Source organism: Pristiophorus japonicus, unplaced genomic scaffold (assembly GCF_044704955.1).
Source record: "Pristiophorus japonicus isolate sPriJap1 unplaced genomic scaffold, sPriJap1.hap1 HAP1_SCAFFOLD_683, whole genome shotgun sequence".
In the NCBI taxonomy this organism is placed as follows: domain Eukaryota; kingdom Metazoa; phylum Chordata; class Chondrichthyes; family Pristiophoridae; genus Pristiophorus; species Pristiophorus japonicus.
In genome coordinates, this window is record NW_027254596.1 from 195,736 (window position 1) to 222,510 (window position 26,775).

The 26,775-nt window shown below is 51.4% G+C and overlaps 1 protein-coding gene across 1 annotated transcript in view; it reads right to left on the reverse strand.

Annotated features, from left to right (window-relative positions):
• Window positions 1–4,415: 4,415 nt before the first annotated feature.
• Window positions 4,416–26,775, reverse strand: part of LOC139256040 (alanine aminotransferase 2-like) — a 29,633-nt gene continuing 7,273 nt past the window's right edge. Inside the window, exons 3-10 of the mRNA XM_070874116.1 lie at window positions 26,158–26,291; window positions 17,446–17,689; window positions 16,561–16,640; window positions 13,195–13,331; window positions 11,947–12,121; window positions 10,689–10,844; window positions 8,526–8,638; window positions 4,416–4,538 (exon numbers count right to left, since the gene is read on the reverse strand). Of these exons, the coding sequence (XP_070730217.1) occupies window positions 4,448–4,538; window positions 8,526–8,638; window positions 10,689–10,844; window positions 11,947–12,121; window positions 13,195–13,331; window positions 16,561–16,640; window positions 17,446–17,689; window positions 26,158–26,291 (1,130 nt within the window). The 3' untranslated portion in view covers window positions 4,416–4,447. The remainder of the gene's footprint in view (window positions 4,539–8,525; window positions 8,639–10,688; window positions 10,845–11,946; window positions 12,122–13,194; window positions 13,332–16,560; window positions 16,641–17,445; window positions 17,690–26,157; window positions 26,292–26,775) is intronic.

Genomic DNA, 26,775 nt, shown 5'->3' on the forward strand with positions numbered 1-26,775 from the left:
AGTGGGATTAGACTGGAGAACTCTCACAAAGCCGGCACAGACACGATGGGCCGAATGGCCTCCTTCCAATTTTCAAAAATGGCGGGGAACTGAGGGTCTAATGAGGATGAGGAACTTAACGTAATTAATATAAGTAGAGAAAAAGTACTAGAGAAACTAATGGGACTAAAAGCTGACAAATCTCCTGGGCCTGACGACCTACATCCAAAGCTTATAAAAGAGGTGGCTGCAGAGATAGTGGATGCATTGGTCTCAGAATAAAGGGTCGGCCACTGAAGGCAAAGAGAAGGAATTTCTTCACTCAAGAGGGTTGTGAATCTTTGGAATTCTCTACCCTGGAGGGCCGTGGGCGCTCAGTTGTTGAGTATTTTCAAGGCTGAGATCGATTTTTGTACTCTAGGGGAATCAAGGGATATGGGGATCGGGCAGGAAAGTGGAGTTGATGTGTAGGAGATCAGCCTTGATCTTATTGAATGGCGGAGCAGGCTCGAGGGGCCAAATGGCCAGCTACTGTTCCTGATTCGTATGTTCTTAAAGTTGCTTTTAAGCTGTGCGGATGTGCAGTAAGTAAGAGAAAAAGCGTTTAAATGGTCACAGACTCAAACATTGTTAAGAGGGAACAGCGCCTCCCTCTGTGCTGGATGATTCGATGATTTGATCGTGTATCTATGACCCCCCTCCTCATTCGAGAGCCCTCAACCACTGGACATAGTCTGCTGCTACCTACCCTGTCCCATCCTTTCATCATCCTAAACACGCTGCATTATCACCCTGTGACCGGTCTCGATGTAATGAACAAACCCGATGGGTCAGGTCTGTGTATTCATATTTCCTCACACTGGGCAGTGTCCCAGTGAACCTGTGTACATCCTCTCCGGAGCCTCGATATCCCCCTCTGGTGTGGAGCCCCAACACCGGGCAGTGTCCCAGTGAACCTGTGTACACCCTCTCCGGAGCCTCGATATCCTCTCTCTGTGGAGCCCCAACACTGGGCAGTGTCCCAGTGAACCTGTGTACACCCTCTCCAGAGTCTCGATATCCCCCCTCTGGTGTGGAGCCCCAACACTGGGCAGTGAGTTGAGTAGATAACAAAGTGAAAAATGGCAGAAATGGGGAAAGTCGTGAATTGTTTATTTTGAGTTGAAAGTGTTTATTTCCTGAATGGTACGACAGTTAAAACCACCACGGAGGGCCCGAATTACAGCCGATCCTTCAATCCTTCCAGCCTCCTCCATGTTAAAAAGACATTTCTCAAGACAACAACAACTTGTATTTATATAGCGCCTTTAACGTAGTCCCAAGGCACTTCACAGCACTGTTATCAGACAAATCAAATAAATTTGACACTGAGCCACAAAAGGAGAAATTAGGGCAGGTGACCAAAAGCTCGGTCAGAGAGGTCGGTTTTAAGGAGCGTCTTGAAGGAGGAAAGAGAGGCGGAGAGGTTTAAGCAGGGAGTTCCAGAGCTTGGGGCCCAGGCAACAGAAGGCACGGAAGGGATGGTTGGGTAGTTATAAATCAGGGATGCTCAGGAGGGCAGAATTAGAGGAGCGCAGATATCTCGGAGAGGGGGTGGCATTGTGGGGCTGGAGGAGATTATAGAGATAAGGAGGGGAAGGCCATGGAGGGATTTGTAAACAAAGGTGAGAATTTTGAAATCGAGGCGTTGCTTAACCGGGGGCCAATGTCGGTCAGCGAGCACAGTGGGTGATGGGTGAGCGGGACTTGGTGCAATTTAGGACATGGGCTGCCGAGTTTTGGATGACCTCCAGTTTACGTAGGGTACAATGTGGGAGGCCAGCCAGGAGTGCGTTGAAGTAGTCGAGTCCAGAGGTAACAAAGGCATGGAGGAGGGTTTCAGCAGCGGATAAGCTGAGGCAAGGGTGGAGACGGGCGATGTTACGGAGGTGGAAATAGGCGGTTTTAGTTATGTTGCGGATGTGTGGTCAAAAGCTCATTTCAGGGTCAAATATGACACCTAGGTTGCGAACAGTCTGGTTCAGCCTCAGACAGAAGTTGGGGAGAGGAATGGAGTCAATGGCGAGGGAACGGAGTTCGTGGTGACTTCGGTCTTCGCAATATTTAATTGGAGAAAATTTCGGCTCATCCAGTACTGGATGTCGGACAAGCAGTCTGACAATTTAGAGACCGCGGAGGGGTGAGAGAAGTGGTAGTGAGGTAGAGCTGGGTGTACATGTGTAAACTGATGTGCCCTGACTTTGTGCCCAGAGGAAAAGAGAGCCCGGTCTAGCAAAAGGAAGGCCATCCATTGAGCGGCTCAAGCGAAGGCGGGAGAATAACACCACCTGTTCAATCGTGGTCCTGGCATTCGGGAGGTACAGGTACCTCAGAATTAAAAGCAACTTAGCCATGGTGACGTAACATCCATTTTAAAACTGGTCCTTGCCCATTGGGGTGCACCTACCATCTCTGCGCTCTGCCGATTCTGGCTTCTTAAGCACCCCCGATTTCCAATGTTCCACCACTGGTGGCTATGCCTTCAGCTGCCTGGGATCCAAGCTCTGGAATTCCCTCCTTAAAACCTGCCTCTTTGACCAATCTTTTGCCCCAATATTGCCTCACGTGGCTCGGTGCCAAATGTTGTTGTATAATGCTCCTGTAAAGCGCCTTGGGACGTTTCACTAGGTTAAAGGCGCTATATAAATACAAGTTGTTGTTGTCAGAATTGAGCCCTGCCATTGGCTGCAAGACTTGTTCTACATAAATACAACACAGGCTCAAACTGTGTAGCTCACAGTGAGAATCCACGGGTCCTCAGTAATTCGTCGAGTAATGGAACCGTTCTCAACACAAAATAAATGTCCTTGCGGCATTTTCAGGCCGATCGATCGTGCTGACGTAACTCTGTATTCAATATTGATTAGCCCCGCCCTGAACATTCATCACTTCAACACTTCAATGCTTACTGTACAACTGACATTCAATAGCAGACTAAATACTAATGGAAAGGCACTCAGGTGTTTAATCACTGCGATTGGTTCACACAACCCAGCATTATGGCCCCTTGATGCTCAACGAGGAGACGCAGAGAGTTAAATTGCTGGTTGATTCAGGGACGGAGTGACGTCTCACAACCAATCACCACCTTCCTTTGCCTCAGCGGGATTCTGCACTGGGCTAACTTTCCCCAAAGGCAAGTGATCGGGATGTGAGCCCCAGGTGTGACTCCAGATCAATTGCGGAGCTTGCAGTCTGAGCTGGGCGTGGGGGGTGGGCACAAGCAGTCGGTGTTTCCCCCCCCCCACCTCGTGTGACTCCTGTGAATGAAGGCTACCATTCCATTTTTGCCTTTCTGGTCAAGGGCAGTTCATGACCTTTTATCTTGGGGTCCAGTGCTCAACCAGAGTGTTTAGCACACGGGATCCAATCAACGTGCAGAGCTACATAAGGCAAGTGTGCGTAACACGGCGCAAGACTCAATGGGCACCTGGGAGCCATAATGCTGAGTTATAGACTTGGCTCCGCGCCGTTCCTGTTCATGCATATTACTGAATATCAACATTGCTATTTGTGCGTCTAGTAATCAAAAATAACGATATGTTTTGTTCGAAGCACAGGTGCGATGTGACAGTCGGCTGGGAAATCCACTCACTGTGACAATTCGACCGTCGCGAGCTTCTCACCCCAGCCCACGCACACGTCCCTGTTGGGGGCCCACTGGACAGCAACCATGGCCGGTTCTACAGCTCCCTGAAGCTGCGGCACTGAGGCTAACTGTAGTGCCCCTACTGCTACTCCGGCCCTGGGCGGGGGGGCAGCTAATTCCCACCTTGTGGCTTTTAACCTTCCACACGATGCTTCTATCCCAAGGAGCTGAAGTCAAGGCTCTCGGCCAAAGTCCAGCCAGCCAGAACCGTTGCTTAGAATGGCTAACTCTGAACAATTCCACTGACAATTTCCAAAGATGATTAAAAACGGCCCAGGATACCTCTCCACCTGGATATTCATGGGGCAATGCCAAGCTGAAGAAGATGTTCAAACACCGAGACATTGACTCTACAAAAACCAGAACAGAATACAGTCTGAAACTGGAGAATGAGAGAGAGACGTGACAAGGCGATGGATTAATCGACCAGTTCCAAATACTTCATCCTAATTCTCGGAGACTATTGCACTGATACGCTGCATAGAAATAGTACTGTCTTGGCTGACCTTCTGTACCCCAATTGTCCTTTCTCCATGCCGTCCCCCCCCCCCCAACCCCCCCATCCTATTCCCCACGACCTGTTAGCAATGTTGGATTGGTTCCAGGTCTGATCTCTTCGTTGTTGGCTGCAATTTAGTTTTTATTCCTTTCCATTGCGTCTGAGCGCCTGTTTAAACAACACAGAATATGTTCCCCTCGATACTGCACCACGTATTCCTCGCTCACCCCCCACCCCGCCCACCCCACACCCCGCTGAATGAGGTTGATCGACTGTGGTGTTTAAGAATACTGTTCGGTGAAGGTCTGGTAGAAAGACTTCAGCCTGTTCAGGAGGATCTTCAGTTTCTCAGTCTTGGGCAGAATGGTCATCCTGAGAGGAGGGGATACAAGGAACAATTCATGTCACGATTGAAGAGCAGAATATTCTACTGAATCCCCTCCCAATGCTAACTGTTACACCCACCCCACAATTTTAAAATTCTCATCCACGTGTTCAAATCCCTCCATGGCCCTCCTCACCCCTCTCTGTCTCTATTGTAATGCATGTACCTGTGAGTATGCACACAGGTTTGTGGAGCTGTTGAGTTGGGAGTACATAGAAATATAGAAACATAGAAAATAGGTGCAGGAGTAGGCCATTCGGCGCTTCGAGCCTGCACCGCCATTCGATGAGTTCATGGCTGAACATGCAACTTCAGTACCCCATTCCTGGTTTCTTGCCATACCCCTTGATCCCCCTCGTAGTAAGAGTGGCTTAGCCAGTCACGTAATGTTCACAAGACTCAATAAAACCCCAGCCAGTTGGGTCCAGGTCATCCACGATGAAGTATGCAGTTGTGAACCTGGTGGATGAACTGGTAATGTGTAGTGTGATTGTTAAACCTTTGTTATTCAGAACTAGTTGGTATAATTAACAATGTGTTGCTATGAATTCCTAAGCAAAGACACATGAAGCAAATACATTACATTTGTAATCTTCTGCAGCCCCACAGCCCTCTGAGATCTCTGCGCTCCTCCAATTCTGGCCACTTGTGCATCCCCGATTTTAATCGTTGCACCAGCTCTCTATGCTCTGAGCTCTGGAATTCTCTCCCTAAATCTCTCCGCCATTCTACCTCCATTAAGACGCTCGTTAAAACCCAACTCTCTGACCAAGCTTTTGGTCACCTCTTCTAATATCTCACCAAATTTTGTTTGATAACACACCTGTGAAGTGCTTTGGGAAGTTTTAGTACATTAAAGAAAGAAAGACTTGGATTTATACAGTGCCTTTCATTACCACTGGATGTCTCAAAGTGCTTTACAGCCAATGAGGTGCTGTTGGAGTGTAGTCACTGTTGTAATGTGGAAAACGCGGCAGCCAATTTGCCCACAGCAAGTTCCCACAAACAGCAATGTGATAATGACCAGACAATCTGTTTTGTTATGTTGACTGAGGGATAAATATTGGTCCCAGGACACTGGGGATAACTCCCCTGCTCTTCTTCAAAATAGTGCCGTGGGATCTTTCCCGTCCACCCGAGAGCAGACGCAGCCTCCATTTAACGTCTCATCCGAAAGACGGCACCTCCGACAGCACAGCGCTCCCTCAGCACTGCGCTGGAGTGTCAGCCTAGATTTCCATGCTCAAGTCCCTGGGGTGGGACTTGAACCCACAACCTTCTGACTCAGAGGCGAGTGTGCTACATACTGAACCACAGCTGACACTGTACACAAGGCGCTGTTATACCACACACATTTTCCCTCAATATTACTCTTGTTCTAAACTTGTTGTAACTTTTTGGAATTGCTGGTTATCTGTAGCCTGGGACCAAACGTGAAGAGTAGACATCTCCATTGTCTATGGGGCTGTATGCTGTACTATTCTATAAGAACATAAGAAATAGGAGCAGGAGTAGGCCATACGGTCCCTCGAGCCTGCTCCGCCATTTAATACGATCATGGCTGATCCGATCATGGACTCAGCTCCACTTCCCTGCCCACTCCCCATAACCCCTTATCGTTTAAGAAGTCTATTTCTGTCTTAAATTTATTCAATGACCCAGCTTCCACAGCTCTCTGAGGCAGCAAATTCCACAGCTTTACAACCCTCAGAGAAGAAATTTCTCCTCATCTCAGTTTTAAATGGGCGGCCCCTTATACTAAGATCATGCCCCCTAGTTCTAGTCTCCCCCATCAGTTGAAACGTCCTCTCTGCATCCACCTTGTCGAGCCCTCTCATAATCTTATATGTTTCGATAAGATCATCTCTCATTTTTCTGAATTCCAATGAGTAGAGGCCCAACATACTCAACCTTTCCTCATAAGTCAACCCCCTCACCTACTCCATCCCTTTTGCAATAAAGGCCAAGATACCATTGGCCTTCCTGATCACTTGCTGTACCTGCATACTATCCTTTTGTGTTTCATGCACAAGTACCCCCAGGTCCCGCTGTACTGCGGCACTTTACAATCTTTCTCCATTTAAATAATAACTTGCTCTTTGATTTTTTTCTGCCAAAGTGCATGACCTCACACTTTCCAACATTATACTCCATCTGCCAAATTTTTTCCCACTCACTTAACCTGTCTATGTCCTTTTACAGATTTTTTGTGTCCTCCTCACACATTGCTTTTCCTCTCATCATTGTATCATCAGCAAACTTGGCTACGTTACACTCAGTCCCTTCCTCCAAGTCATTAATATAGATTTTAAATAGTTGAGGTCCCAGCACTGATCCCTGCGGGACCCCACTAGTTACTGGTTGCCAACCAGAGAACGAACCATTTATCCTGACTCTCTGTTTTCTGTTAGTTAGCCAATCCTCTAACCATACTAATATATTATCCCCAACCCCGTGAACTTTTATCTTGTGCAGTAACCTTTTATGTGGCACCTTGTCAAATGCCTTCTGGAAATCCAAATACACCACATCCACTGGTTCCCCTTTATCCACCCTGTTTGTTACATCCTCAAATAACTCCAGCAAATTTGTCAAACATGATTTCCCTTTCATGAAACCATGCTGACTCTGCTTGATTGAATTATGCTTTTCCAAATGTCCGGCTACTGCTTCCTTAATAATGGACTCCAACATTTTCCCAACCACAGATGTTAGGCCAACTGGTCGATAGTTTCCTGCTTTTTGTCTGCTTCCTTTTTTAATTGATTCTATGATTCTATGATTCTCGTCGGTGAAATTTTGTGGTCTTTTTCACATGGTCAGAAAGGGAAAAGACCTCAGACATCGAGCAAACTTCAGTAAACCTGCTTAATGTCAAGTAGGAAACTTGAACAAAGTACAATTCACGGCACAAGACCTTGTATTTATATAGCACCTTTAACGTAGTAAAACGTCCCAAGGCTTCACAGGAATGATGATCAAACAAAATTTGTCACTGAGTCACATAAGGAGATATTAGGTCAGGTGACCAAAAGCTTGATCAAGGAGGTTTTAACGAGCGTCTTAAAGGAGGAAAGGTAGAGAGGTGGAGAGGTGTCGGGAGGGAATTGCAAAACTAAGGGCCTGAGCAGCTGAAGGCTTGTCTGTCAATGGTGAAGCAGTACTGAGGGAGTGCTGCACTGTCGGAGGGGCAGTACTGAGGGAGTGCTGCACTGTCGGAGGGGCAGTACTGAGGGAGTGCTGCACTGTCGGAGGGGCAGTACTGAGGGAGTGCTGCACTGTCAGAAGTGCAGTACTGAGGGAGTGCTGCACTGTCAGAAGTGCAGTACTGAGGGAGTGCTGCACTGTCAGAAGTGCAGTACTGAGGGAGTGCTGCACTGTCATAGGAGCAGTACTGAGGGAATGCTGCACTGTCAGAGGAGCAGTACTGAGGGAGTGCTGCACTGTCGGAGGGGCAGTACTGAGGGAGTGCTGCACTGTCGGAGGAGCAGTACTGAGGGAGCGCTGCACTGTCAAAGGGGCAGTACTGAGGGAGTGCTGCACTGTCGGAGGAGCAGTACTGAGGGAGCGCTGCACTGTCAGAGGGGCAGTACTGAGGGAGTGCTGCACTGTCAGAGGGGCAGTACTGAGGGAGCGCTGCACTGTCAGAGCTGCTGTCTTTCAAATGAGATGTTAAACCGAGGCCCCGTCTGCTCTCTCAGGTGGATTGAAAGATCCCATGGCACTATTTCGAAGAGGAGCAAAAGAGTTGTCCTTGGTGTCCTGGGGCCAATATTTATCCCTCACTAAATCAGGTTACCTGCTCATTACCACATTGCTGTTTGAGGGAGCTTGCCGTGTGCAAATTGACGGCCGCGTTTCCCACATTACAACAGTGACTACATTTCAGAAATACTTCATTGGCTGTGAAGCGTTCAGGGATGCCCTGAGGTGGAGAAAGGTGCTATAGAAAGGTGAATTCTCTCTCCGTGTACCTGAAATGATAGGTGCCTTCTCTCTGTCCGAAACCACTCCCTGGAACCACACAGATCCCTGTCTCCTCCAGCAGCTTCATGCAGAAAAACATGTCGGGAGTCTGTCCCACCGTCTGTAGGGAAAGGACAGACAGCTCAGCACCCTCTGGTCCATCCAGCCTGTCCCACACAATGGCATGTATCACAACATAATACTCACCAAGGCTTATTCGGCAGCACCTCCCAAACTCGCGACCTCTACCACCTCCACATTCCCCTCCCAGTCAAACACCATCCTGACTTGGGAATATATCGGCCGTTCCTTCATCGTCGCTGGGTCACAATCCTGGAACTCCCTCCCTAACAGCACTGTGGGAGCTCCTTCACCACACGGACTGCAGCGGTTCAAGGCGGCGGCTCACCACCACCTTCTCACGGGCAGGTAGGGACGGGCAATAAATGCCGGCCTGGCCAGCGATGCCCACATGCCAGAAACGAATAAAATAAAATACACTCTCCACCCCATCCAAAAAACCATGGGATCTCCTGGGACAGGCAACCAAAAACCAGATAAAAGACCCAGGTCAATTTGGGGGAAAAATCTGGGAAATTCATCTCCAAACCATCCAGGCGATCGAAACTGTAGAGTCCCAACTCCTTTAGCCGAATGGGTAACTGAGACGCTTTAGCCTGGGAGTTACTCTATCGGATTGTGGTTAAAAACCCAACTGGTTCCCTAATGTCTCCTAGGGGAAGGAAACCTATATATGACTCCAGTCCCACACCAAGGTGGTTGACTATAACTGCCCTCTGCGAGCCCCTCCGTCGTATCAAACCACCTGTGGGTCTGCAAGGCCCAGCACCTCCTTCTCTGGGCAACTCGGGACGGGCAATAAATGCCAGCCGTGCCAGCGATGCCCACATCCCGAGAATGCATTTAAAGAAAAGAGTTTCATAGAAACATAGAAACATAGAAAATAGGTGGAGGAGTAGGCCATTCGGCCCTTCTAGCCTGCACCGCCATTCAATGAGTTCATGGCTGAACATTCAACTTCAGTACCCCATTCCTGCTTTCTCGCCATACCCCTTGATCCCCCTAGTAGTAAGGACCTCATCTAACTCCTTTTTGAATATATTTAGTGAATTGGCCTCAACAACTTTCTGTGGTAGAGAATTCCACAGGTTCACCACTCTCTGGGTGAAGAAGTTCCTCCGCATCTCGGTCCTAAATGGCTTACCCCTTATCCTTAGACTGTGACCTCTGGTTCTGGACTTCCCCAACATTGGGAACATTCTTCCTGCATCTAACCTGTCTAACCCCGTCAGAATTTTAAATGTTTCTATGAGGTCCCCTCTCATTCTTCTGAACTCCAGTGAATACAAGCCCAGTTGATCCAGTCTTTCTTGATAGGTCAGTCCCGCCATCCCGGGAATCAGTCTGGTGAACCTTCGCTGCACTCCCTCAATAGCAAGAATGTCCTTCCTCAGGTTAGGAGACCAAAACTGTACACAATACTCCAGGTGTGGCCTCACCAATGTCCTGTACAACTGTAGCAACACCTTCCTGCCCCTGTACTCAAATCCCCTTGCTATGAAGGCCAACATGCCATTTGCTTTCTTAACTGCCTGCTGCACCTGCATGCCAACCTTCAATGACTGATGTACCATGACACCCAGGTCTCTTTGCACCTCCCCTTTTCCTAATCTGTCACCATTCAGATAATAGTCTGCAAAACCTTGATGATATATGGAGTCAGATCACAGCCACGGTCTCCGTGAATGGCGGAACAGGCTCGAGGGGCTGAACAGCCTCCTGCTCCTATGGTATTTCTCTTGTTCCCAGGTCCAATGTTTCGGGGGCTGATGGCGAGAGTAGGAATGTGCTGGGGCTGGAGCAGATAGGGTCGATACAGAGAAACTATTGCCTCAGGAGAGCGATTCAAGAAACTTAAAATCAGAGCAAGGCCGTTTAGGAGTGAAATCAGGGAGAACTTTTCCCCCACAGCGGGTGTGCTGGAAATTTGGGAGTCAATCTTCTCAGGTCTAAGTATTTTGAGAGCACCTCTGCCCTCGAATGGAACGCCGTGGTGTTTAAGAGGTGAGATGAGCCACAGAATCCGGGGTCATGGTGGATCGGAGGCAGGGTTCCGCGCGGCAGTAATGAAACATTTGGGAGAGTTTTACCTGGGCGGCCTCTATGGCCTTGGGTGGGATTTCAATCCTGGGAAACGAGTACATGGCCCCTTGCACAGGGTTACAATGGATCCCTGGGATACCACTGAACACTTGCTCCGTCAGGCGCGCCCTTTCCGCCAAACAGTTCAGCACATGCTTCTTCTCCTGGGGAAAGATCAGGCAGAGGACAAGTCTGTTAACAGCTTTAGGTCATGTGCCATCCCCAACGATACCAAAATCCCCAGAGTCACACGGGTAATTAACAATACCAAGGGAGCTTTGTGCAGACGCTGAAAATCGCCCACGTTTATTAAGCACTTTCTTTCCAACATAGAGCACAGAATGTTTCCCAGTTAGACAAGAATACCACAGTGTCAGATACAGAGTAAAGCTCCCTCTACACTGTCCCATCACACACTCCCAGGGCAGGTACAGCACGGGGTTAGATACAGAGTAAAGCTCCCTCTACACTGTCCCATCAAACACTCCCAGGGCAGGTACAGGGGGTTAGATACAGAGTAAAGCTCCCTCTACACTGTCCCATCAAACACATCAGGGCAGGTATAGCACGGGTTAGATACAGAGTAAAGCTCCCTCTTCACTGTCTCATCAAACACTCCCAGGGCAGGTACAGGGGGTTAGATACAGAGTAAAGCTCCCGCTACACTGTCCCATCAAACACATCAGGGCAGGTACAGCACGGGTTAGATACAGAGTAAAGCTCCCTCAACACTGTCCCATCAAACACATCAGGGCAGGTACAGCACGGGTTAGATACAGAGTAAAGCTCCCTCTACACTGTCTCATCAAACACTCCCAGGGCAGGTACAGGGGGTTAGATACAGAGTAAAGCTCCCTCTACACTGTCCCATCAAACACTCCCAGGGCAGGTACAGGGGGTTAGATGCAGAGTAAAGCTCCCTCTACACTGTCCCATCAAACACTCCCAGGGCAGGTACAGCACGGGTTGGATACAGAGTAAAGCTCCCTCTACACTGCCCCATCAAACACTCCCAGGGCAGGTACAGGGGGTTAGATACAGAGTAAAGCTCCCTCTACACTGTCCCATCAAACACTCCCAGGGTAGGTACAGGGGGTTAGATACAGAGTAAAGCTCCCTCTACACTGTCCCATCAAACACTCCCAGGGCAGGTACAGCACGGGTTAGATACAGAGTAAAGCTCCCGCTACACTGTCCCATCAAACACTCCCAGGGCAGGTACAATACAGCACGGGTTAGATATATCTGGAGCTGGAATGCACTCACTTTGATGAACTTTTCATACGAGGGTTCCCCTGGTTGAGGAGGATTGGTGATAACTCCGAGCACGGCCTGCCCTGACACTGGGGGGCAGAGACGTACAGAGAGCAGTTTGATCAACTGCACCCTCACATCAGGGTCCAAGTTGATTAGTTCCATGTAGCCTCCTCGGTAACCGCACCTACAGATACAAACAGCAGGGTTAGACCAGCGGCAATCGAGGAGCTCATGCCAGCAACCTGCAGTGGCTCATACAGCGTTCACATGGTGAGCATCAGCAAGCTATTCAGCCTTGGAAGGCACTCAGTCCACCTACACCATGACCAGGAGAATGACTCCAACTTCCCTCTGATCCTGGGACAAAAGGATCAGTCCACACGGCAACCGCTGACGGGGGGTGGAGAGGGGGAGACAGAACCGCACCCCCGCCTCGCCATCCGCAGATTCCCCCTCCCCGCACACTCCCCTCCCCATCCCCTTGACCACCCCTCGCCCTCCCCTCCCGCTTGACCACCCATCCCCTCACTCCTTCCCCCTCCCCTCCCTCGACCACCCCTTCCCCCTCCCCTCCCCTTGCCCTCCACTCCCCCTCCCTCAACCACTCATCCCCCTTGCCCTCCCCTCCCTTTCCCTCCCCTGCCCTCTCATCGCCCTCGACCACCCATCCTCCTCCCTCCCTCCCTTTGCCCTCCCCTCCCCTCATTCCCTGCCCTCGCTCACTCCCCTTCCCTCACTCCCTTCCCTCCTCTCACTCCCTCCCCTCCCGCTCGTCCTCCCCTCCCCTCACTCGCTCCACTCCCCCTCGACCACCCACCCCCTCACTCACTCCTTTTCGCCTCACCCTCCCCTCGCTCTCCCCGCCCCCCTCGCCCCCTGCAGACTCCTCCTCCCCTCCTGTCGTCCTTCTCAGACTCCCCCTCCATCTCCCCTCCCACCGCAGACTCCCCCTCCGCTGCCCACGCCCTCCCTCTCCCCTCTCCTCCCTTCGCCTTCCGCAGACTCCCCTTCCCTCTCCCTCACCTCCTCTCGCCCTCCGCAGACTCCCCACCCCTCCTCCTGCCCTCCGCAGACTGCCCCTCCGCTGCCCACACCCTCCCTTTCCCCTCGCCCTCCACAAACTCCCCCTCCCCTCCTCTCGCCCTCCGCAGACGCCCCCTCCGCTGCCCACACCCTCCCCCTTCCCTGCCCTCCCCAGACTCCAACCTCACCCTCCCCTAACCCTCCGAGTCTCCCTCTCATGCTTGATGTACTCACTCTCCCATATAACCCTTTGACACGGAGTGGTAGGAGGCCAGCTCTACTGTGTTGGAGTATTGTGGACCCATTTCAAAGAGGACCTTCTTAAAGGAATGGAACTCACAGCCCTCAGCATAGACATTGTCCTGATAGACCTGGCACAACAACAGAAGGTAACAGATTCGGAGTCAGACTAGTTATGTCCCTTTACATTGAAACCAAACAATTAGCGCACAAGAATTCTTTTCACACGAAGAGCCTCTTCATTCTGGCCCACCTGCTCACCACATCCCTCACCTCCCTCCCCTCTTCACCACATCCCTCACCTCCCTCCCCCCTCCTCACCACATCCCTCACCTCCCTCCCCCCTCCTCACCACATCACTCACCTCCCTCCCCCCTCCTCACCACATCCCTCACCTCCCTCCCCTCTTCACCACATCCCTCACCTCACCCCTCACCTCCCTCCCCCTCCTCACCACATCCCTCACCTCCCCTTCCCTCCCCCACCCCATATCCCTCCTCTCCCCTCTCCCACCCCATATCCCTCCCCTCCCCTCTCCCACCCCATATCCCTCACCTCCCCCTCCCCGACCTTACATCACTTATCTCCCCCACCCCTCCTCCTCACATCCCTCACCTCCCTCCCCCCTCCTCACCACATCCCTCATCTCCCCCATCCCTCCTCCTCACATCCCTCACCTCCCTCCCCCCTCCTCACCACATCCCTCATCTCCCCCATCCCTCCTCCTCACATCCCTCACCTCCCCCACCCCTCCTCCCCACATCCCTCACCTCCCCCACCCCTCCCCACATCCCTCACCTCCCCCACCCCTCCTCACATCCCTCACCTCCCCCACCCCTCCTCCCCACATCTCTCACCACTACCCACACTTCATCTCCCCACGTCCTTACAACCACCTACTTCCTCCCCTCGGCACTGACACCACATTAGGGGCACAGTTGTGTAAATGGGAGCAGAAAGTTGCAAAGGGACATTGTTGGATTCAGTGAGTAGGCAAAGCGGAGGCATATGGAGTTCAACGTGTGAGGTCATCACTTCGGACCCTAGAAAGATAGATTGGAGTATTTTCCAAATGGTGAGAGGCTTGGAACTGTGGCGGAATCAAGTAGAGAAATCACTAAATGTTAGTGGACAGGGACAAAAAACAGAATGTTGGCCATTATCTCGAGGGGTTTGGAACACAAAGGGGAAGAAGTGATGCTTCAGTGATACAGAGCCTCGGTCAGACCATAAGAAATAAGAACATAAGAAATAGGAGCAGGAGTAGGCCAGTTGGCCCCTCGAGCCTGCTGCGCCATTCAATAAGATCATGGCTGATCTGGACACTATGTCCAGCTCTGGGCCCCGCCCCTTGGGGAGGATATATCGGCCTGGGAGGGGGGGCAGCACAGATTCACAGAGTGGTACCGGGGGTAAAGGGGTTAAATTATAGGAACAGGTGGCACAGACTGGGCCTGTAGTCCCTCGAGTGTAGAAGGTTACAGGGTGATCTGATCGAGGTGTTTAAGATGTTTGAAGGATTCGATCGGGTGGATAGAGAAACTGTTTCCTCTGGAAGCGGGAGGGGTGGGGGGGGGGGCGCGGGGGGGAGAGAGGGTGGGGGGGAGAGAGGGTGGAGGGGGGGGAGTTCAGAACAAGGGGGCGTAATCTTAAAATTAGAGCCAGGCCGTTCAGGGGTGATGTCAGGAAGCACTTCTTCACACAAAGGGCGGTGGGAATCTGGAACTCTCTCCCCCAAAAACTGTTGGGACTGGGGGTCTGTTGAAAATGTCCCAACTGCGATGACTAGGTAAGGGTGTTAACCAAGGCGGGTAGATGGAGTTAGGTCGCAGATCAGCCGTGATCTGATTGAATGGAACAGGCTCGAGAGGCTGAATGGCCTCCTCCTGCTCCGATGTGCCTCACTCCTTAACCCCACCATCTCACAAAATCCTTTGTCCTCGTTAATCCCATTATGTGAACACAACAGAGTGGTGTTCAGAGAGATCTGAGTCCTTGTACACCAATCACTGAAAGTTAACAGGCAGGTACAGCAAGCAATTAAGAAAGAAAATGGTATGTTGGCTTTTATTACTAGAGGATTTGAGTATAAGTGTAAAGACGCCTTACTGCAATTATACAGGGCCCTGGTGAGCCCACACCTGGAGTATTGTGTACAGTTTTGATCTCCTTACCTAAGGAAGGATATACTTGCCATGGAGGGAGTGCAACGAAGGTTCACCAGACTGATTCCTGGGATGGGTGGATTGTCCTATGAGGAGAGATTGAGTAATCTAGGCCTATATTCTGTAGAATTTAGGTGATCTCATTGAAATTCTTACAGGGCTTGACAGGGCAGATGCAGACAGGATGTTTCACCTGACTGGGGAGTCTAGAACCAGGGGTCACAGTCTCAGAATAAGAGGTCTGCCATTTAGGGCTGAGATGAGAAGAAACTTCTTCACTGAGAGGGTGGTGAATCTTTGGAATTCTCTACCCCAGGGGGCTATGGAGGCTCAGTCCTTGAGTACATTCAAGATAGCGATTGATAGATTTTTGGATATTAAGGGAATCAAGGGATATGGGATAGTGCAGGAAGTTGAGGTCGAAGATCAGCCAAGGGGCCGAATGGTCTACTCCTGATCCTATTTCTTATGTAAGTTAGGATTTGCACAGATGAAATTGCAAATAAAAGTTTCTCTTTAAATAGCAGAGTCCCACACCCGGGATACAAGCACCGAGCGAGGGAGGAGGTGGAGTTGGATTGTACAGCATTAATCTGAAGGGAAATGAATCGAGTGCTTCACGTACAGTGATGGGAGAATTCAGTCAGACGTTGACCGACTGACCCACTGGAGGTTGGTGAGATTACTCACAGCCGCACGGGATGGGAGTCCAGAAGATGAATGGGAGTTTCTGACTCACTGCCCTGCGCTGTGTGCAATGTTCCCCCGATCCACGCTCTGCTCGGCCAGTTGGCACGCACCGCCCAGCCGAGCTCTCGCTGACACTGCACCCTCGGTGCTGGCTTAGCCCGTCTCTGCCAGGGTGGGGTTCACACTCAGATCCACTGGGCTGGGATCGGGGAGGCCGAGATGGACAGGAGGGGATGGCCGGGGTTCCTGCTCCCCAGACGGGGAGGGGGGGCATGGGGGGGGTCTGTGATTCCCACAGACAGCTCTGGGGGAAGTCCCAGTTAGTGAGCCGGGGTCCATTATAACCAGGGATTGGGGCAGCCCAGGGCGCCAACGGCCGTTCTCCAGCAGCCCCGACAATAGAAGGCCTGACCATGTGTTGTGACCAGCTTTCCCCGAGCGATGGAGCGATCACCATGGACACGATCATCATCCCCCCCAAAACCGCCTGGTTCCAGTACATCACCTCATCCGCCATCAGGAAAAGACTCTCCTCAGCAGCGAATCGAATCACGTCTTCTATCACCTGCCTGCTCTGGACCTGGCCTATAGGGAGAGAGGAGAGCACAGGTGAGTTAGCACCAGCAGGACCTCAGTCTGACCCAGACACCAGCAGGATAGGCCCCTGACCCAGACACCAGCAGGATAGGTCCCTGACTCAGACACCAGCAGGATAGGTCCCTGACCCAGACACCAGCAGGATAGGTCCCTGACCCAGACACCAGCAGGATAGGTTCCTGACCCAGACACCAGCAGGATAGGTCCCTGAACAGACACCGGCAGGATAGGTTCCTGACCCAGACACCAAAGGATAGGTCCCTGACCCAGACACCAGCAGGATCGTAGTTTGACCCAGACACCAGCAGGATAGGCCCCTGACCCAGCAGGAGAGCTATCTGACCCAGCCCAGCAGGATTGGTCCCTGAACCAGACACCAGCAACCCACTCATCCTGCTCTGTCCACAGAACCCGGGCTCCACCCACAACCCCTGGACCCCGCCCACAGCCGCATTGCTCCGCCCACAGCCCCATGGCTCCGCCCATAGCCCACCAAGCCCCGCCCACAGCTCCAATACTCTGCCCACAGTCTGCATGGCTCCACCCACAGCCCCCAGGGCCCACCCCATGGCTCTGCCCACAGTCACCATGGCTCCGCCCACAGCCCCGGGATCCGCCCAGTCCCAATACGCCGCCCACAGTCACATGGCTCCACCCACAGCCCCCAGGGCCCACCCCATGGCTCCGCCCACAGCCCCGGGATCCGCCCAGTCCCAATACGCCGCCCACAGTCACATGGCTCCACCCACAGCCCCATTGTTCCGCCCATAGCCCCATGACTTCGCTCAGTTACCTGTGGGGTTTCCAGGGTTAATGGTGCACAGTACTTTGGGATGGCAGTGGCTACGTGCCTCGCTGAGTGCCCGCCGGAGCTCCTCGATGTTCAAGGCCCAGCAGTTGTCCTCGTCCAGGTAGTAGTTGACCTGGACCGCGTTAAGTTCTGCGATAGCGGCCGAATAGAGCGGATACTGTGGGATGGGGATCATAACCCCCGTCCGCGAGCTACCCTCACCGGACACCAGCAGTTTGAGTGTGGTCTGTGGGCGAGACAGGAGTGGGAGCTGATCAATTCCTCATTATCCAAACCGGCACCCAGTCCTGCTCACACATTGCCCTGTGCTCACTGACCTACATCGGCTCCTGGTTAAGCAATGCCTCCATTTCAAAATTGTCATCCGTTTTCAAATCCCTCCATGGCCTCGCCCCTCCCTATCTCTGTAATCTCCACCCCTTGAGCCTTCAGCTGCCTGGGCCCCAGGCTTTGGAATTCTCTCCGTAAATCTCTCCACCTTTTTTCGCTCACGGGATGTGGACGTCGCTCTCAAGGCCCAGCCCTAATTGCCCCGGAGAAGGTGGTGGGGGGCCGCTGCAGTCCGTGTGGTGAAGGTGCTCCCACCGTGCAGACTTTGCCATAGCGGTTTGGAACAACTGAGTGTTTAACGTTAGTTAAGAGTCAACCACATTGCTGTGGGTCTGGAGTCACATATAGGCCCAGACCTTGTAAGGACGGCAGATTTCCTTCCCGAAAGGACGTTGCTGAACCAGATGGGTTTTGATGACAATCCGGTAGTTTGATGGTCACCATTAATGACACTAGCTTTTGATTACAGATTTATTGAATTAACTGAATTTAAATTCCCCAGCTGCCGTGGTGGGATTTGAACTCATGTGTCCGGATTATTAGTCCAGGCCTCTGGATTACTGGTCCAGTAATATGCTACCGTCTCTCCTTCCCCCTTTGAGATGCTCCTTAACACTTACCTGATTGACCAAGCTTTTGGTCACCTGCCCTAATTTCCCCTGATGTAGCTCATCCCTCCTGTGAAGTTCCATGGGATGTCTTACTACGATAGTGTAGTCGTAGAGAAGATGTTTCCATTTGTGGGAAGTCCAAAACTTGGGGCCATCAATATCAGATCATCACTAATCAATCCAATGGGGAATTCTGGAGAAACTGCTTTACCCAGAGGGTGGTGAGATTGTGGAACTCACTGCCACAGGGAGTGGTTGAGATGAATAGTCTAGTTTGATGGGCTGCGTACCGTATGGCTACGTTAGGCCTCTGTTGGCACTGAGTCGTTCTGGGAGCTCTGCTACATCACTGGGGTGACCCGCACTGTGCTTGTTTGAGCAACTTTTTTGTCTGGATGACACAAGAGTCCGCTTTCAGGATGGTTGGGAACTTTGTTAAGTCCCTCTTGTTGAACAGATCTCAAGTCCTTTTGCAACTGGAAACCATGCCTGCAGCCCCAGTGCCTGCTGGGAACGAAGGTCAAGAGAAACACACGACGGTCCCAGCACGGACACAGGCCACTCGGCCCACCCAGGCCCGGTTAGCCTGCAAATTTTCTTTCCTTCAGGTGCTTACCTAATTCCCTTTACAGTCTGGGTTTTGTGCTCACATCTTTGGAGTGGGACCTGAACCGACTCTGACTCAGGTCTCCATGTGAGAAAAATAGCTGCAATCACGTTTCCCTGCCCTGCTCCTATATCCCTTCACCCCCACCCGCCCTCTCCAATCTAACCCTGAATGTTGACACCTGCTCCAACCATTACTGCTGGCAGTGAATCGCACAGCCTCACGACTCTCTGTGTGAGCAAGTTTCTCCTGCTCTCGGTTCTGTGTTGCCTTGACTCCTCAATCACTGGACACAGTGCGGCCAAAATGTCCCTGCGTCCTGATCGGGGGCGGTAAACTTCCAGGCCGGGACTTTTATCGCCCTGGCCGGAGGTCCCGCCCCCGACGCGGGATTGGGATGTGGAGCGCCGTCTCCGGCAGTCCGTGTCCGTGGAGGATCACTCCCGTCGTGCTGAGTGCCGCACCATGCCTCGGGGCGCTGACCCCTGCCCTGCGGCTATATGGGAGGGCCGCTGCGCACCCTCTGGTGGCTGTCACTGGGCCACCTGGGACGCGATGGACAGGGCCAGTGGCCCAGCGCCCATATCGGAGAGCCGGGCTGCAGGATGGTGATCCGGTCGATGCGAGGGCGGCCATTGTCATCTGACAGAAGAGTTGGCCGACAGCAAAACATGGCAGCCCGGGGCACAAGAGGCCTCCTTATTAAGGCACAGCCTGGATGTCACGTGGAGCTGGCAGTGACATCGGTTGGCGCCATTCTCGTGGCCCACGGGGGGGGGGTGAGGGGTTGGCGCGGGGAGGGGAGGTGAGGGGTTGCCGCGGGGGGTGGGGGGGGTGAGGGGTCGCGGTGGGGGTTTTTTCTGTCATTCCTGCCATCCCGGGAATCAGTCTGGTGAACCTTCGCTGTACTCCCTCAATAGCAAGAACGTCCTTCCTCAGATTAGGAGACCAAAACTGAACACAATATTCCAGGTGAGGCCTCACCAAGGCCCTGTACAACTGCAGTAAGACCTCCCTGCTCCTATACTCAAATCCCCTAGCTTTGAAGGCCAACATACCGTTTGCCTTCTTCACCGCCTGCTGTACCTGCATGCCAACTTTCAATGACTGATGTACCATGACACCCAGGTCTCATTGCACCTCCCCTTTTCCTAATCTGCCGCCATTCAGATAATATTCTGCTTCCTGTTTTTGCCCCAAATTGGATAACCTCACATTTATCCACATTATCCTGCATCTGCCATGCATTTGCCCACTCACCTAACCTGTCCAAGTCACCCTGCAGCCTCTTAGCGTCCTCCTCACAGCTCACACCGCCACCCAGCTTAGTGTCATCTGCAAACTTGGAGATATTACATTCAATCCCTTCATCTAAATCATTGATGTATATTGTAAATAGCTGGGGTCCCAGCACTGAGCCCTGCGACACTCCACTAGTCACTGCCTGTCATTCTGAAAAGGACCCGTTTATCCCGACTTTCTGCTTCCTGTCTGCCAACCAGTTCTCTATCCACGTCAGTATATTACCCTCAATACCATGTGCTTCGATTTTGCACACCAATCTCTTGTGTGGGACTTTGTCAAAAGCCTTTTGAAAGTCCAAATACACAACATCCACCGGTTCTCCCTTGTCCATTCTACTAGTTGAGGAGTAGGTGAGGGGTCGGCATGGGGGGTGAGGGGTCCAACGCGCCAACCCCTCGACCCCCCCGCGCCGACCCCTCCGCGCCGACCCCTCGACCCCCACGCGCCTGGGGCGCGAATTGCGAGGCACGGCGCTCCCGGGACAGCGCCCCCAAAGCTCCGGAGGTCCCGGGAGGCTCTGTCACCCCCCTCACCCGGGACATTGAGCCCCGTTAATGCCCCTCGGAGCAAAAAGGGGCAATTTTGGCCCAGGCCTTTCCTATGTTTCATCATTTGAAACATTTGTATCACACTGCCCGGGAATTTGTATTCGAGTGAAGAAAGACACAATACAAGTCTTTGTGTGTATTGGTATTGCCTCATACCAGGAACACTGCGCACAGTTCTTTACCCGAGGGGCTGACGCTTTTATATCAGCTCATCTTGGCGTTTATATTCTTTACCTTGCGATAAAACCAAGCCTGATGTTCCAGGTTAACCCCTCACTCCCCCCCCCCCGCCCGCCCAGGGGATGGACACTGACCATCGGCCCCTCACTCCCTTCCCCCCCCCCGCCCAGGGGATGGGCATTGACCATCGGCCCCTCACTGCCCTGAGGGAGTTATTCTGATTGAAGCGGTGAGAATGATTTCCCTCTCTGCGGACAGGCCATTTAATGAAAGGAAAGGGCCATTGGCAGAACTGAACCCAAAACATTGTTTCAATAATAAGTAGGTCCAGAACGACAAGTCGACCAATCACAGAATAGATTCTTTGGCCAAAGAAAGCTCATATTGAGAGACAAAGACAGAGAGAGAGAGAGAGACAGAGAGAGAGGGAGAGATAGGAGAGACACAGGAAAGAGAGAGAGAGAGAAACAGAGAGCAAGAGACATAGGAGAGAGCGAGAGAGATAGACAGAGAGAGAAAGACAGAGAGAGAGAGACACACAGGAGAGAGAGAGAGAGAGACAGAGAGCGAGAGACATAGGAGAGAGTGAGAGAGATAGACAGAGAGAGAGGCAGAGAGAGAGAGAGACAGAGAGAGCCGGAGTGAGAGAAACACACAGAGAAGCAGAGAGCGAGACAGAGTGAGAGAGAGAGAGGGGGAAAGTACAATAGTTACAGGGTTTGAAACATTTCCAAATCTGAGTTGATTGTGAGCTGATTGAGAGCTGCCAAGACACAGACAATTCTCCCTATGTTGTGCTGCCTTCGGGAAGTAATGGAAGTTTGACAGGGTCCTGAGCCACCTCAGAGGCCGAGCAGAGACACTTGAGTTTCCCAGGCACCTCCAGCACGGCACGGGCAGAGTTAATCCTGTAACGGCTCTGGAACTTGGCTCACCTGGGGCCATATAATGAGCGATAAGGGTGTGTATGCAAATATACTTGCACACTGGCATATAACCTGAGTCATTCCACATTCTAGTCACAGTAAGGAGATGGCAACACGCCCGGAGACAACAGAACTCGTTAAACCTCTTCATTCCAGCCTCACACTCACAGTGGGACAGACACATGTTTCACCAAGGGAGTGAGTGACAGGCTGGAATCTAATTGAGGGGTTCGGGGGGTTTATATATAGAATAACGGAAAGCTGGGAGTGAGTTACATGCTGGAATCTAATTGAGGGGTTCGGGGTTTATATATAGAATAATGGATACCCGGGAGTGAGTTACATGCTGGAATCTAATTGAGGGGTTCAGGGGTTTATATATAGAATAATGGATACCCGGGAGTGAGTTACAGGCTGGAATCTAATTGAGGGGTGAGGGGTTTATATGTAGAATAACGGATACCTGGGAGTGAGTTACATGCTGGAATCTAATTGAGGGGTTCAGGGGTTTATATATAGAATAATGGATACCCGGGAGTGAGTTACATGCTGGAATCTAATTGAGGGGTTCAGGGGTTTATATATAGAATAATGGATACCCGGGAGTGAGTTACAGGCTGGAATCTAATTGAGGGGTTCGGGGTTTATATGTAGAATAACGGATACCTGAGAGTGATTTATAGACTGGAATCTAATTGAGGGGTTCGAGGGTTTATATACAGAATAACAGGTACCCGGGAGTGAGTTACATGCTGGAATCTAATTGAGGGGTTCGGGGTTTATATGTAGAATAACGGATACCTGAGAGTGATTTATAGACTGGAATCTAATTGAGGGGTTCGAGGGTTTATATACAGAATAACAGGTACCCGGGAGTGAGTTACATGCTGGAATCTAATTGAGGGGTTCGGGGGTTTATATATAGAATAACGGATACCCGGGAGTGAGTTACATGCTGGAATCTAATTGAGGGTTCGGGAGATTTATATAAAGAATAACGGATTCCGGGGAGTGAGTTACAGGCCGGAATCTAATCGAGGAGTTCGGGGGTTTATAAATAGAACAACAGATACCCGGGAGTGAGTTACTGACTGGAATCTAATCAAGGGGTTTGGGGGGTTTATATATAGAATAATTGATACACTGCTATGAGAAAATTGCTCCCTCTTTTACTGCTGTTAGTGTCCCAATATTCATTTTGTGCCACTGTCTGTCGTGAGACGCACTGGGTTCGATGTCACTGAAGGAACAGAGGCAAATTCTGCACAGTCCCGAAACGGCTGACATTAAGCGTTAATGGACTTCAGATTGCCAATTTCAGGGCCGACCCGGACTGGCGAAACGCCCAGTCCTCAGTGTTAGTGTTCAATGGCTGGATTGTACTGTTTGTTCCCTGCCAGGGTAGAACTGGACACAGTCGCTCCCAACTATTCAGCACAGTCCTTTCATGGTTTTTGCAATGTATTGTGTGCAGAGTACACCAGAGGAGGAAAAAAATAACACTCGCTACATTCTGGAATGTTCTGTAATGGCACACATAGGAGCAAGTGACCGTTCTTTAACTCCATACAGCTCGACCCCTACCCAAAAAACGACTTCACGCGACACTGTCTTCCCTCTCCTCCGCTTAGATGTCAGCTGTGGCTCAGTGGGTCGCTCTCCCGCCTCTGAGTCACAAGGTTATTGATTCAAGCCCCACTCCAGAGACCTGAGCACAAAAATCTAGGCCGACACTCCAAGTAAAGTTCTGCCCCTCTAATAGTGCGACACTCCCTCAGTACTGCCCCTCCGACAGTGCAGCAATCCCTCCGTACTAACCCTCCGACAGTGCAGCACTCCCTCAGTACTGCCCCTCCGACAGTGCAGCACTCCCTCAGTACTGCCCCTCCGACAGTGCAGCACTTCCTCGGTACTGACTCTCCGATAGTGCAGTGCTCCCTTGGTACTGCCTCTCCAACAGTGCAGCACTCCCTCAGTGCTGCCCACTCCGACAGTGCAGCACTCCCTCAGTACTGACCCTCCGACAGTGCGGGGCTCCCTCAGTACTGCCCCTCCGTCAGTGGAGTGTTCCCTCAGTACTTCCCCTCCAACAGTGCAGCACTCCCTCAGTAATGCCCCTCCGACAACGCAGCGCTCCCTCAGTACTGCCCCTCCGACAACGCAGCGCTCCCTCAGTACTGCCCCTCCGACAACGCAGCGCTCCCTCAGTACTGCCCCTCCGACAACGCAGCGCTCCCTCAGTACTGCCCCTCCGACAACGCAGCGCTCCCTCAGTACTGCCACTCCGACAACGCAACGCTCCCTTAGTACTGCACTAGAGTGTCAGCCTGGATTATATGATCAGCTCTGGAGTGCGACTTGAACCGACAATTTCTGACTGAGAAGAGGTAAGAGTGCTGAGCCACAGCAGAGACATTCTGAAGATACACATCCTGGTTGAAGTTGTAAATGATCCCACATGACCAGGCTGTCCCCCAGTGAGGTAGAAGAGCAAAGGGATCTGGGAGTACAGCTTCAAAAACCACTAAAAGTAGCAAGCAGGTTAAAAGGCCATAAAATATTCAAACAAAGCACTGGGGTCCATTTCTGGAGAGCTGGAATTAATGAGCATAGAAGTTATGTCAACCTTGTATGGAACCTTGGTTCATCCCCAATCTTGAGAACAGTTCTGGGGGCCGATATTTAGTCCCACCAGAAAGCTGGAGCTCCTACCATTTTTATAGAGTTTTTACCGCCGTTTCGGAAGGTCCCCTCTTTCGTGCAATTTGCTTCTTTGCTTTTTTCCCCAATTGGCCAGGATGTTGGTCATAAAGAGGGCGGAAGTGGAGGAGGGACGGATTCTCTGCCGCTGTCACTCAGCAGCAGAGTGGTGGTGACATCATTGCGTGTCTGTGTCACCACGCATCTCACCTCTGTTAAAGGGGAGAGAATCGGCCACCAGTCACGATCGGACACTGGACCACCAAGAGGGGGTACGGGGCTGGGGCACAATACACCGGCCGACATGGAAGTCGGCCGACAAAACAAATAAAATGGCGGCCGCAGCATTGGGCCCTGGTCTTTTGTTGCGTATGCAATAACTCAATAGGCTTAGTACCCTGAACTCAATCAGGTGTGACCTGACTCTACTTTATTAGCTCTCAAAGTGAGGATTAAACATGCAGGCTTTCTTTATATACAAGGGCTGCACGTGTGTGTCTGTGGCCCAATGACCGCCGACAGTCGCTCCCCCTGGTGGCAGGTAAACCCAGGCATGCCGCCGCTCAGCCAGGGCGGAGAGAGAGCATACAAGGTGCACCGACAGAAAAAAGCTGTCAGGGGCACCGCTTGGCGTCAATGATTTTTATGGCTAATTTTCGCGGGAGGTGGGAGGTCCCAGCAGTGCTTTTTTCTCCCTAAATTGGCCTGGGTTTTTATCTGGTTTTTGCCTCTCCCAGGAGATCACATGGCTCCGGTTGGGGTGGAATGTAGAATATTTCGGTATAAGGGGTGTCGCAGTTGTGTGAGGCGGACTGGTTGGGCTGGGTGCTCTTTGCCTTTCCGTCATTGTTCATAGGTTTGTATGTAACTTCAGGGCTGCTGACCGAGGGCCGTGCGGCTCTTTGTCGGCCGGCGCGGACTCGATGGGCCGAACTGGCCTCCTCCTGCGCTGTAAATTTCTATGTTTCTATATTATAAAAAGGATAGAGAGGCACTTGAGAAGGTGCAAACAAGGTTCACAAGAATGATGCCAGAACTGAGGGGTGATAACTATCGGGAAAGTTTGAGCAGACTGGGGCTCTTCTCTCTAGAAAAGAGAAGGCTGAGGGTGACCTGATCAAGGTGTTTAAAATTATTAAAGGGTTTGATGGGGTAGACGTAGAGAGGATGTTTCCACTTGTGGGCGAGGCCAGAACTAGGGCCATCGATATCAGATAGTCAGTAATAAATCCAAAGGGGAATTCAGGATAAACTTCTTTACCCAGAGAGTGGTGAGAATGTGGAACTCGCTGCCACAGGGAGTGGTTGAGGTGAATAGTATCGATGGAGTTAACGGGAAGCTGGATAAACACATAGGGGAGAAAGGAATAGAAGGATATGTTGATGGGGTGTGGAGCATAAACCCCGGCACGGACCTTTTGGCCGAATGGCCTGTTTCGGTGCTGTACATGCTGTGTAATGGTATTTATCAATGAACCTCTACTCACCACAATGGCATCACTGGCTCCGGTTGAGAGGAAGATATTGTTTGGGTCGGAAGGGATGCCTCCGTCTCGGGTCTCTATGTATTTGGCCACATCCTGTCGAATGCACTCAATGCCCTGACTCGCAGTGTAAGCACCTGGATGAAGACATTGATTCCATTGTGAATGTTCAACGAGGCTGGACTCAACTCCCAAAGCCCTCCAAGACTACAGCACACCGTGAATACGGGATACCTGCTCCACTCCTGCACAGGATCCTTGTCGGAAACAAGGACACTACTTTCTAACAAGTCAGTCTCTCTTTGTTAGCTCTCCTCCCACCCAGCACCTTGACATCATGCCCCTCAAACCCTTCTCTCTCCAAAAACATGTTGAATTCTCTCCTGAACCCGATACACTACTTCAATGTTCATTTATCCTCGCATCCTTGTTTGTGTTTTTGCAGGTGTACCTCTGTCCCCAACACCAGTGTCCCTGCCTCTATTTTGAACCTTTTTCACTTTAACATAAGAATCATAGAATGATACAACAACTTGTATTTATATAGCGCCTTTAACGCAGTAAAACATCCCAAGGTGCTTCACAGGAGTGTTTTAAGACAAAACAAATACATTTGACACT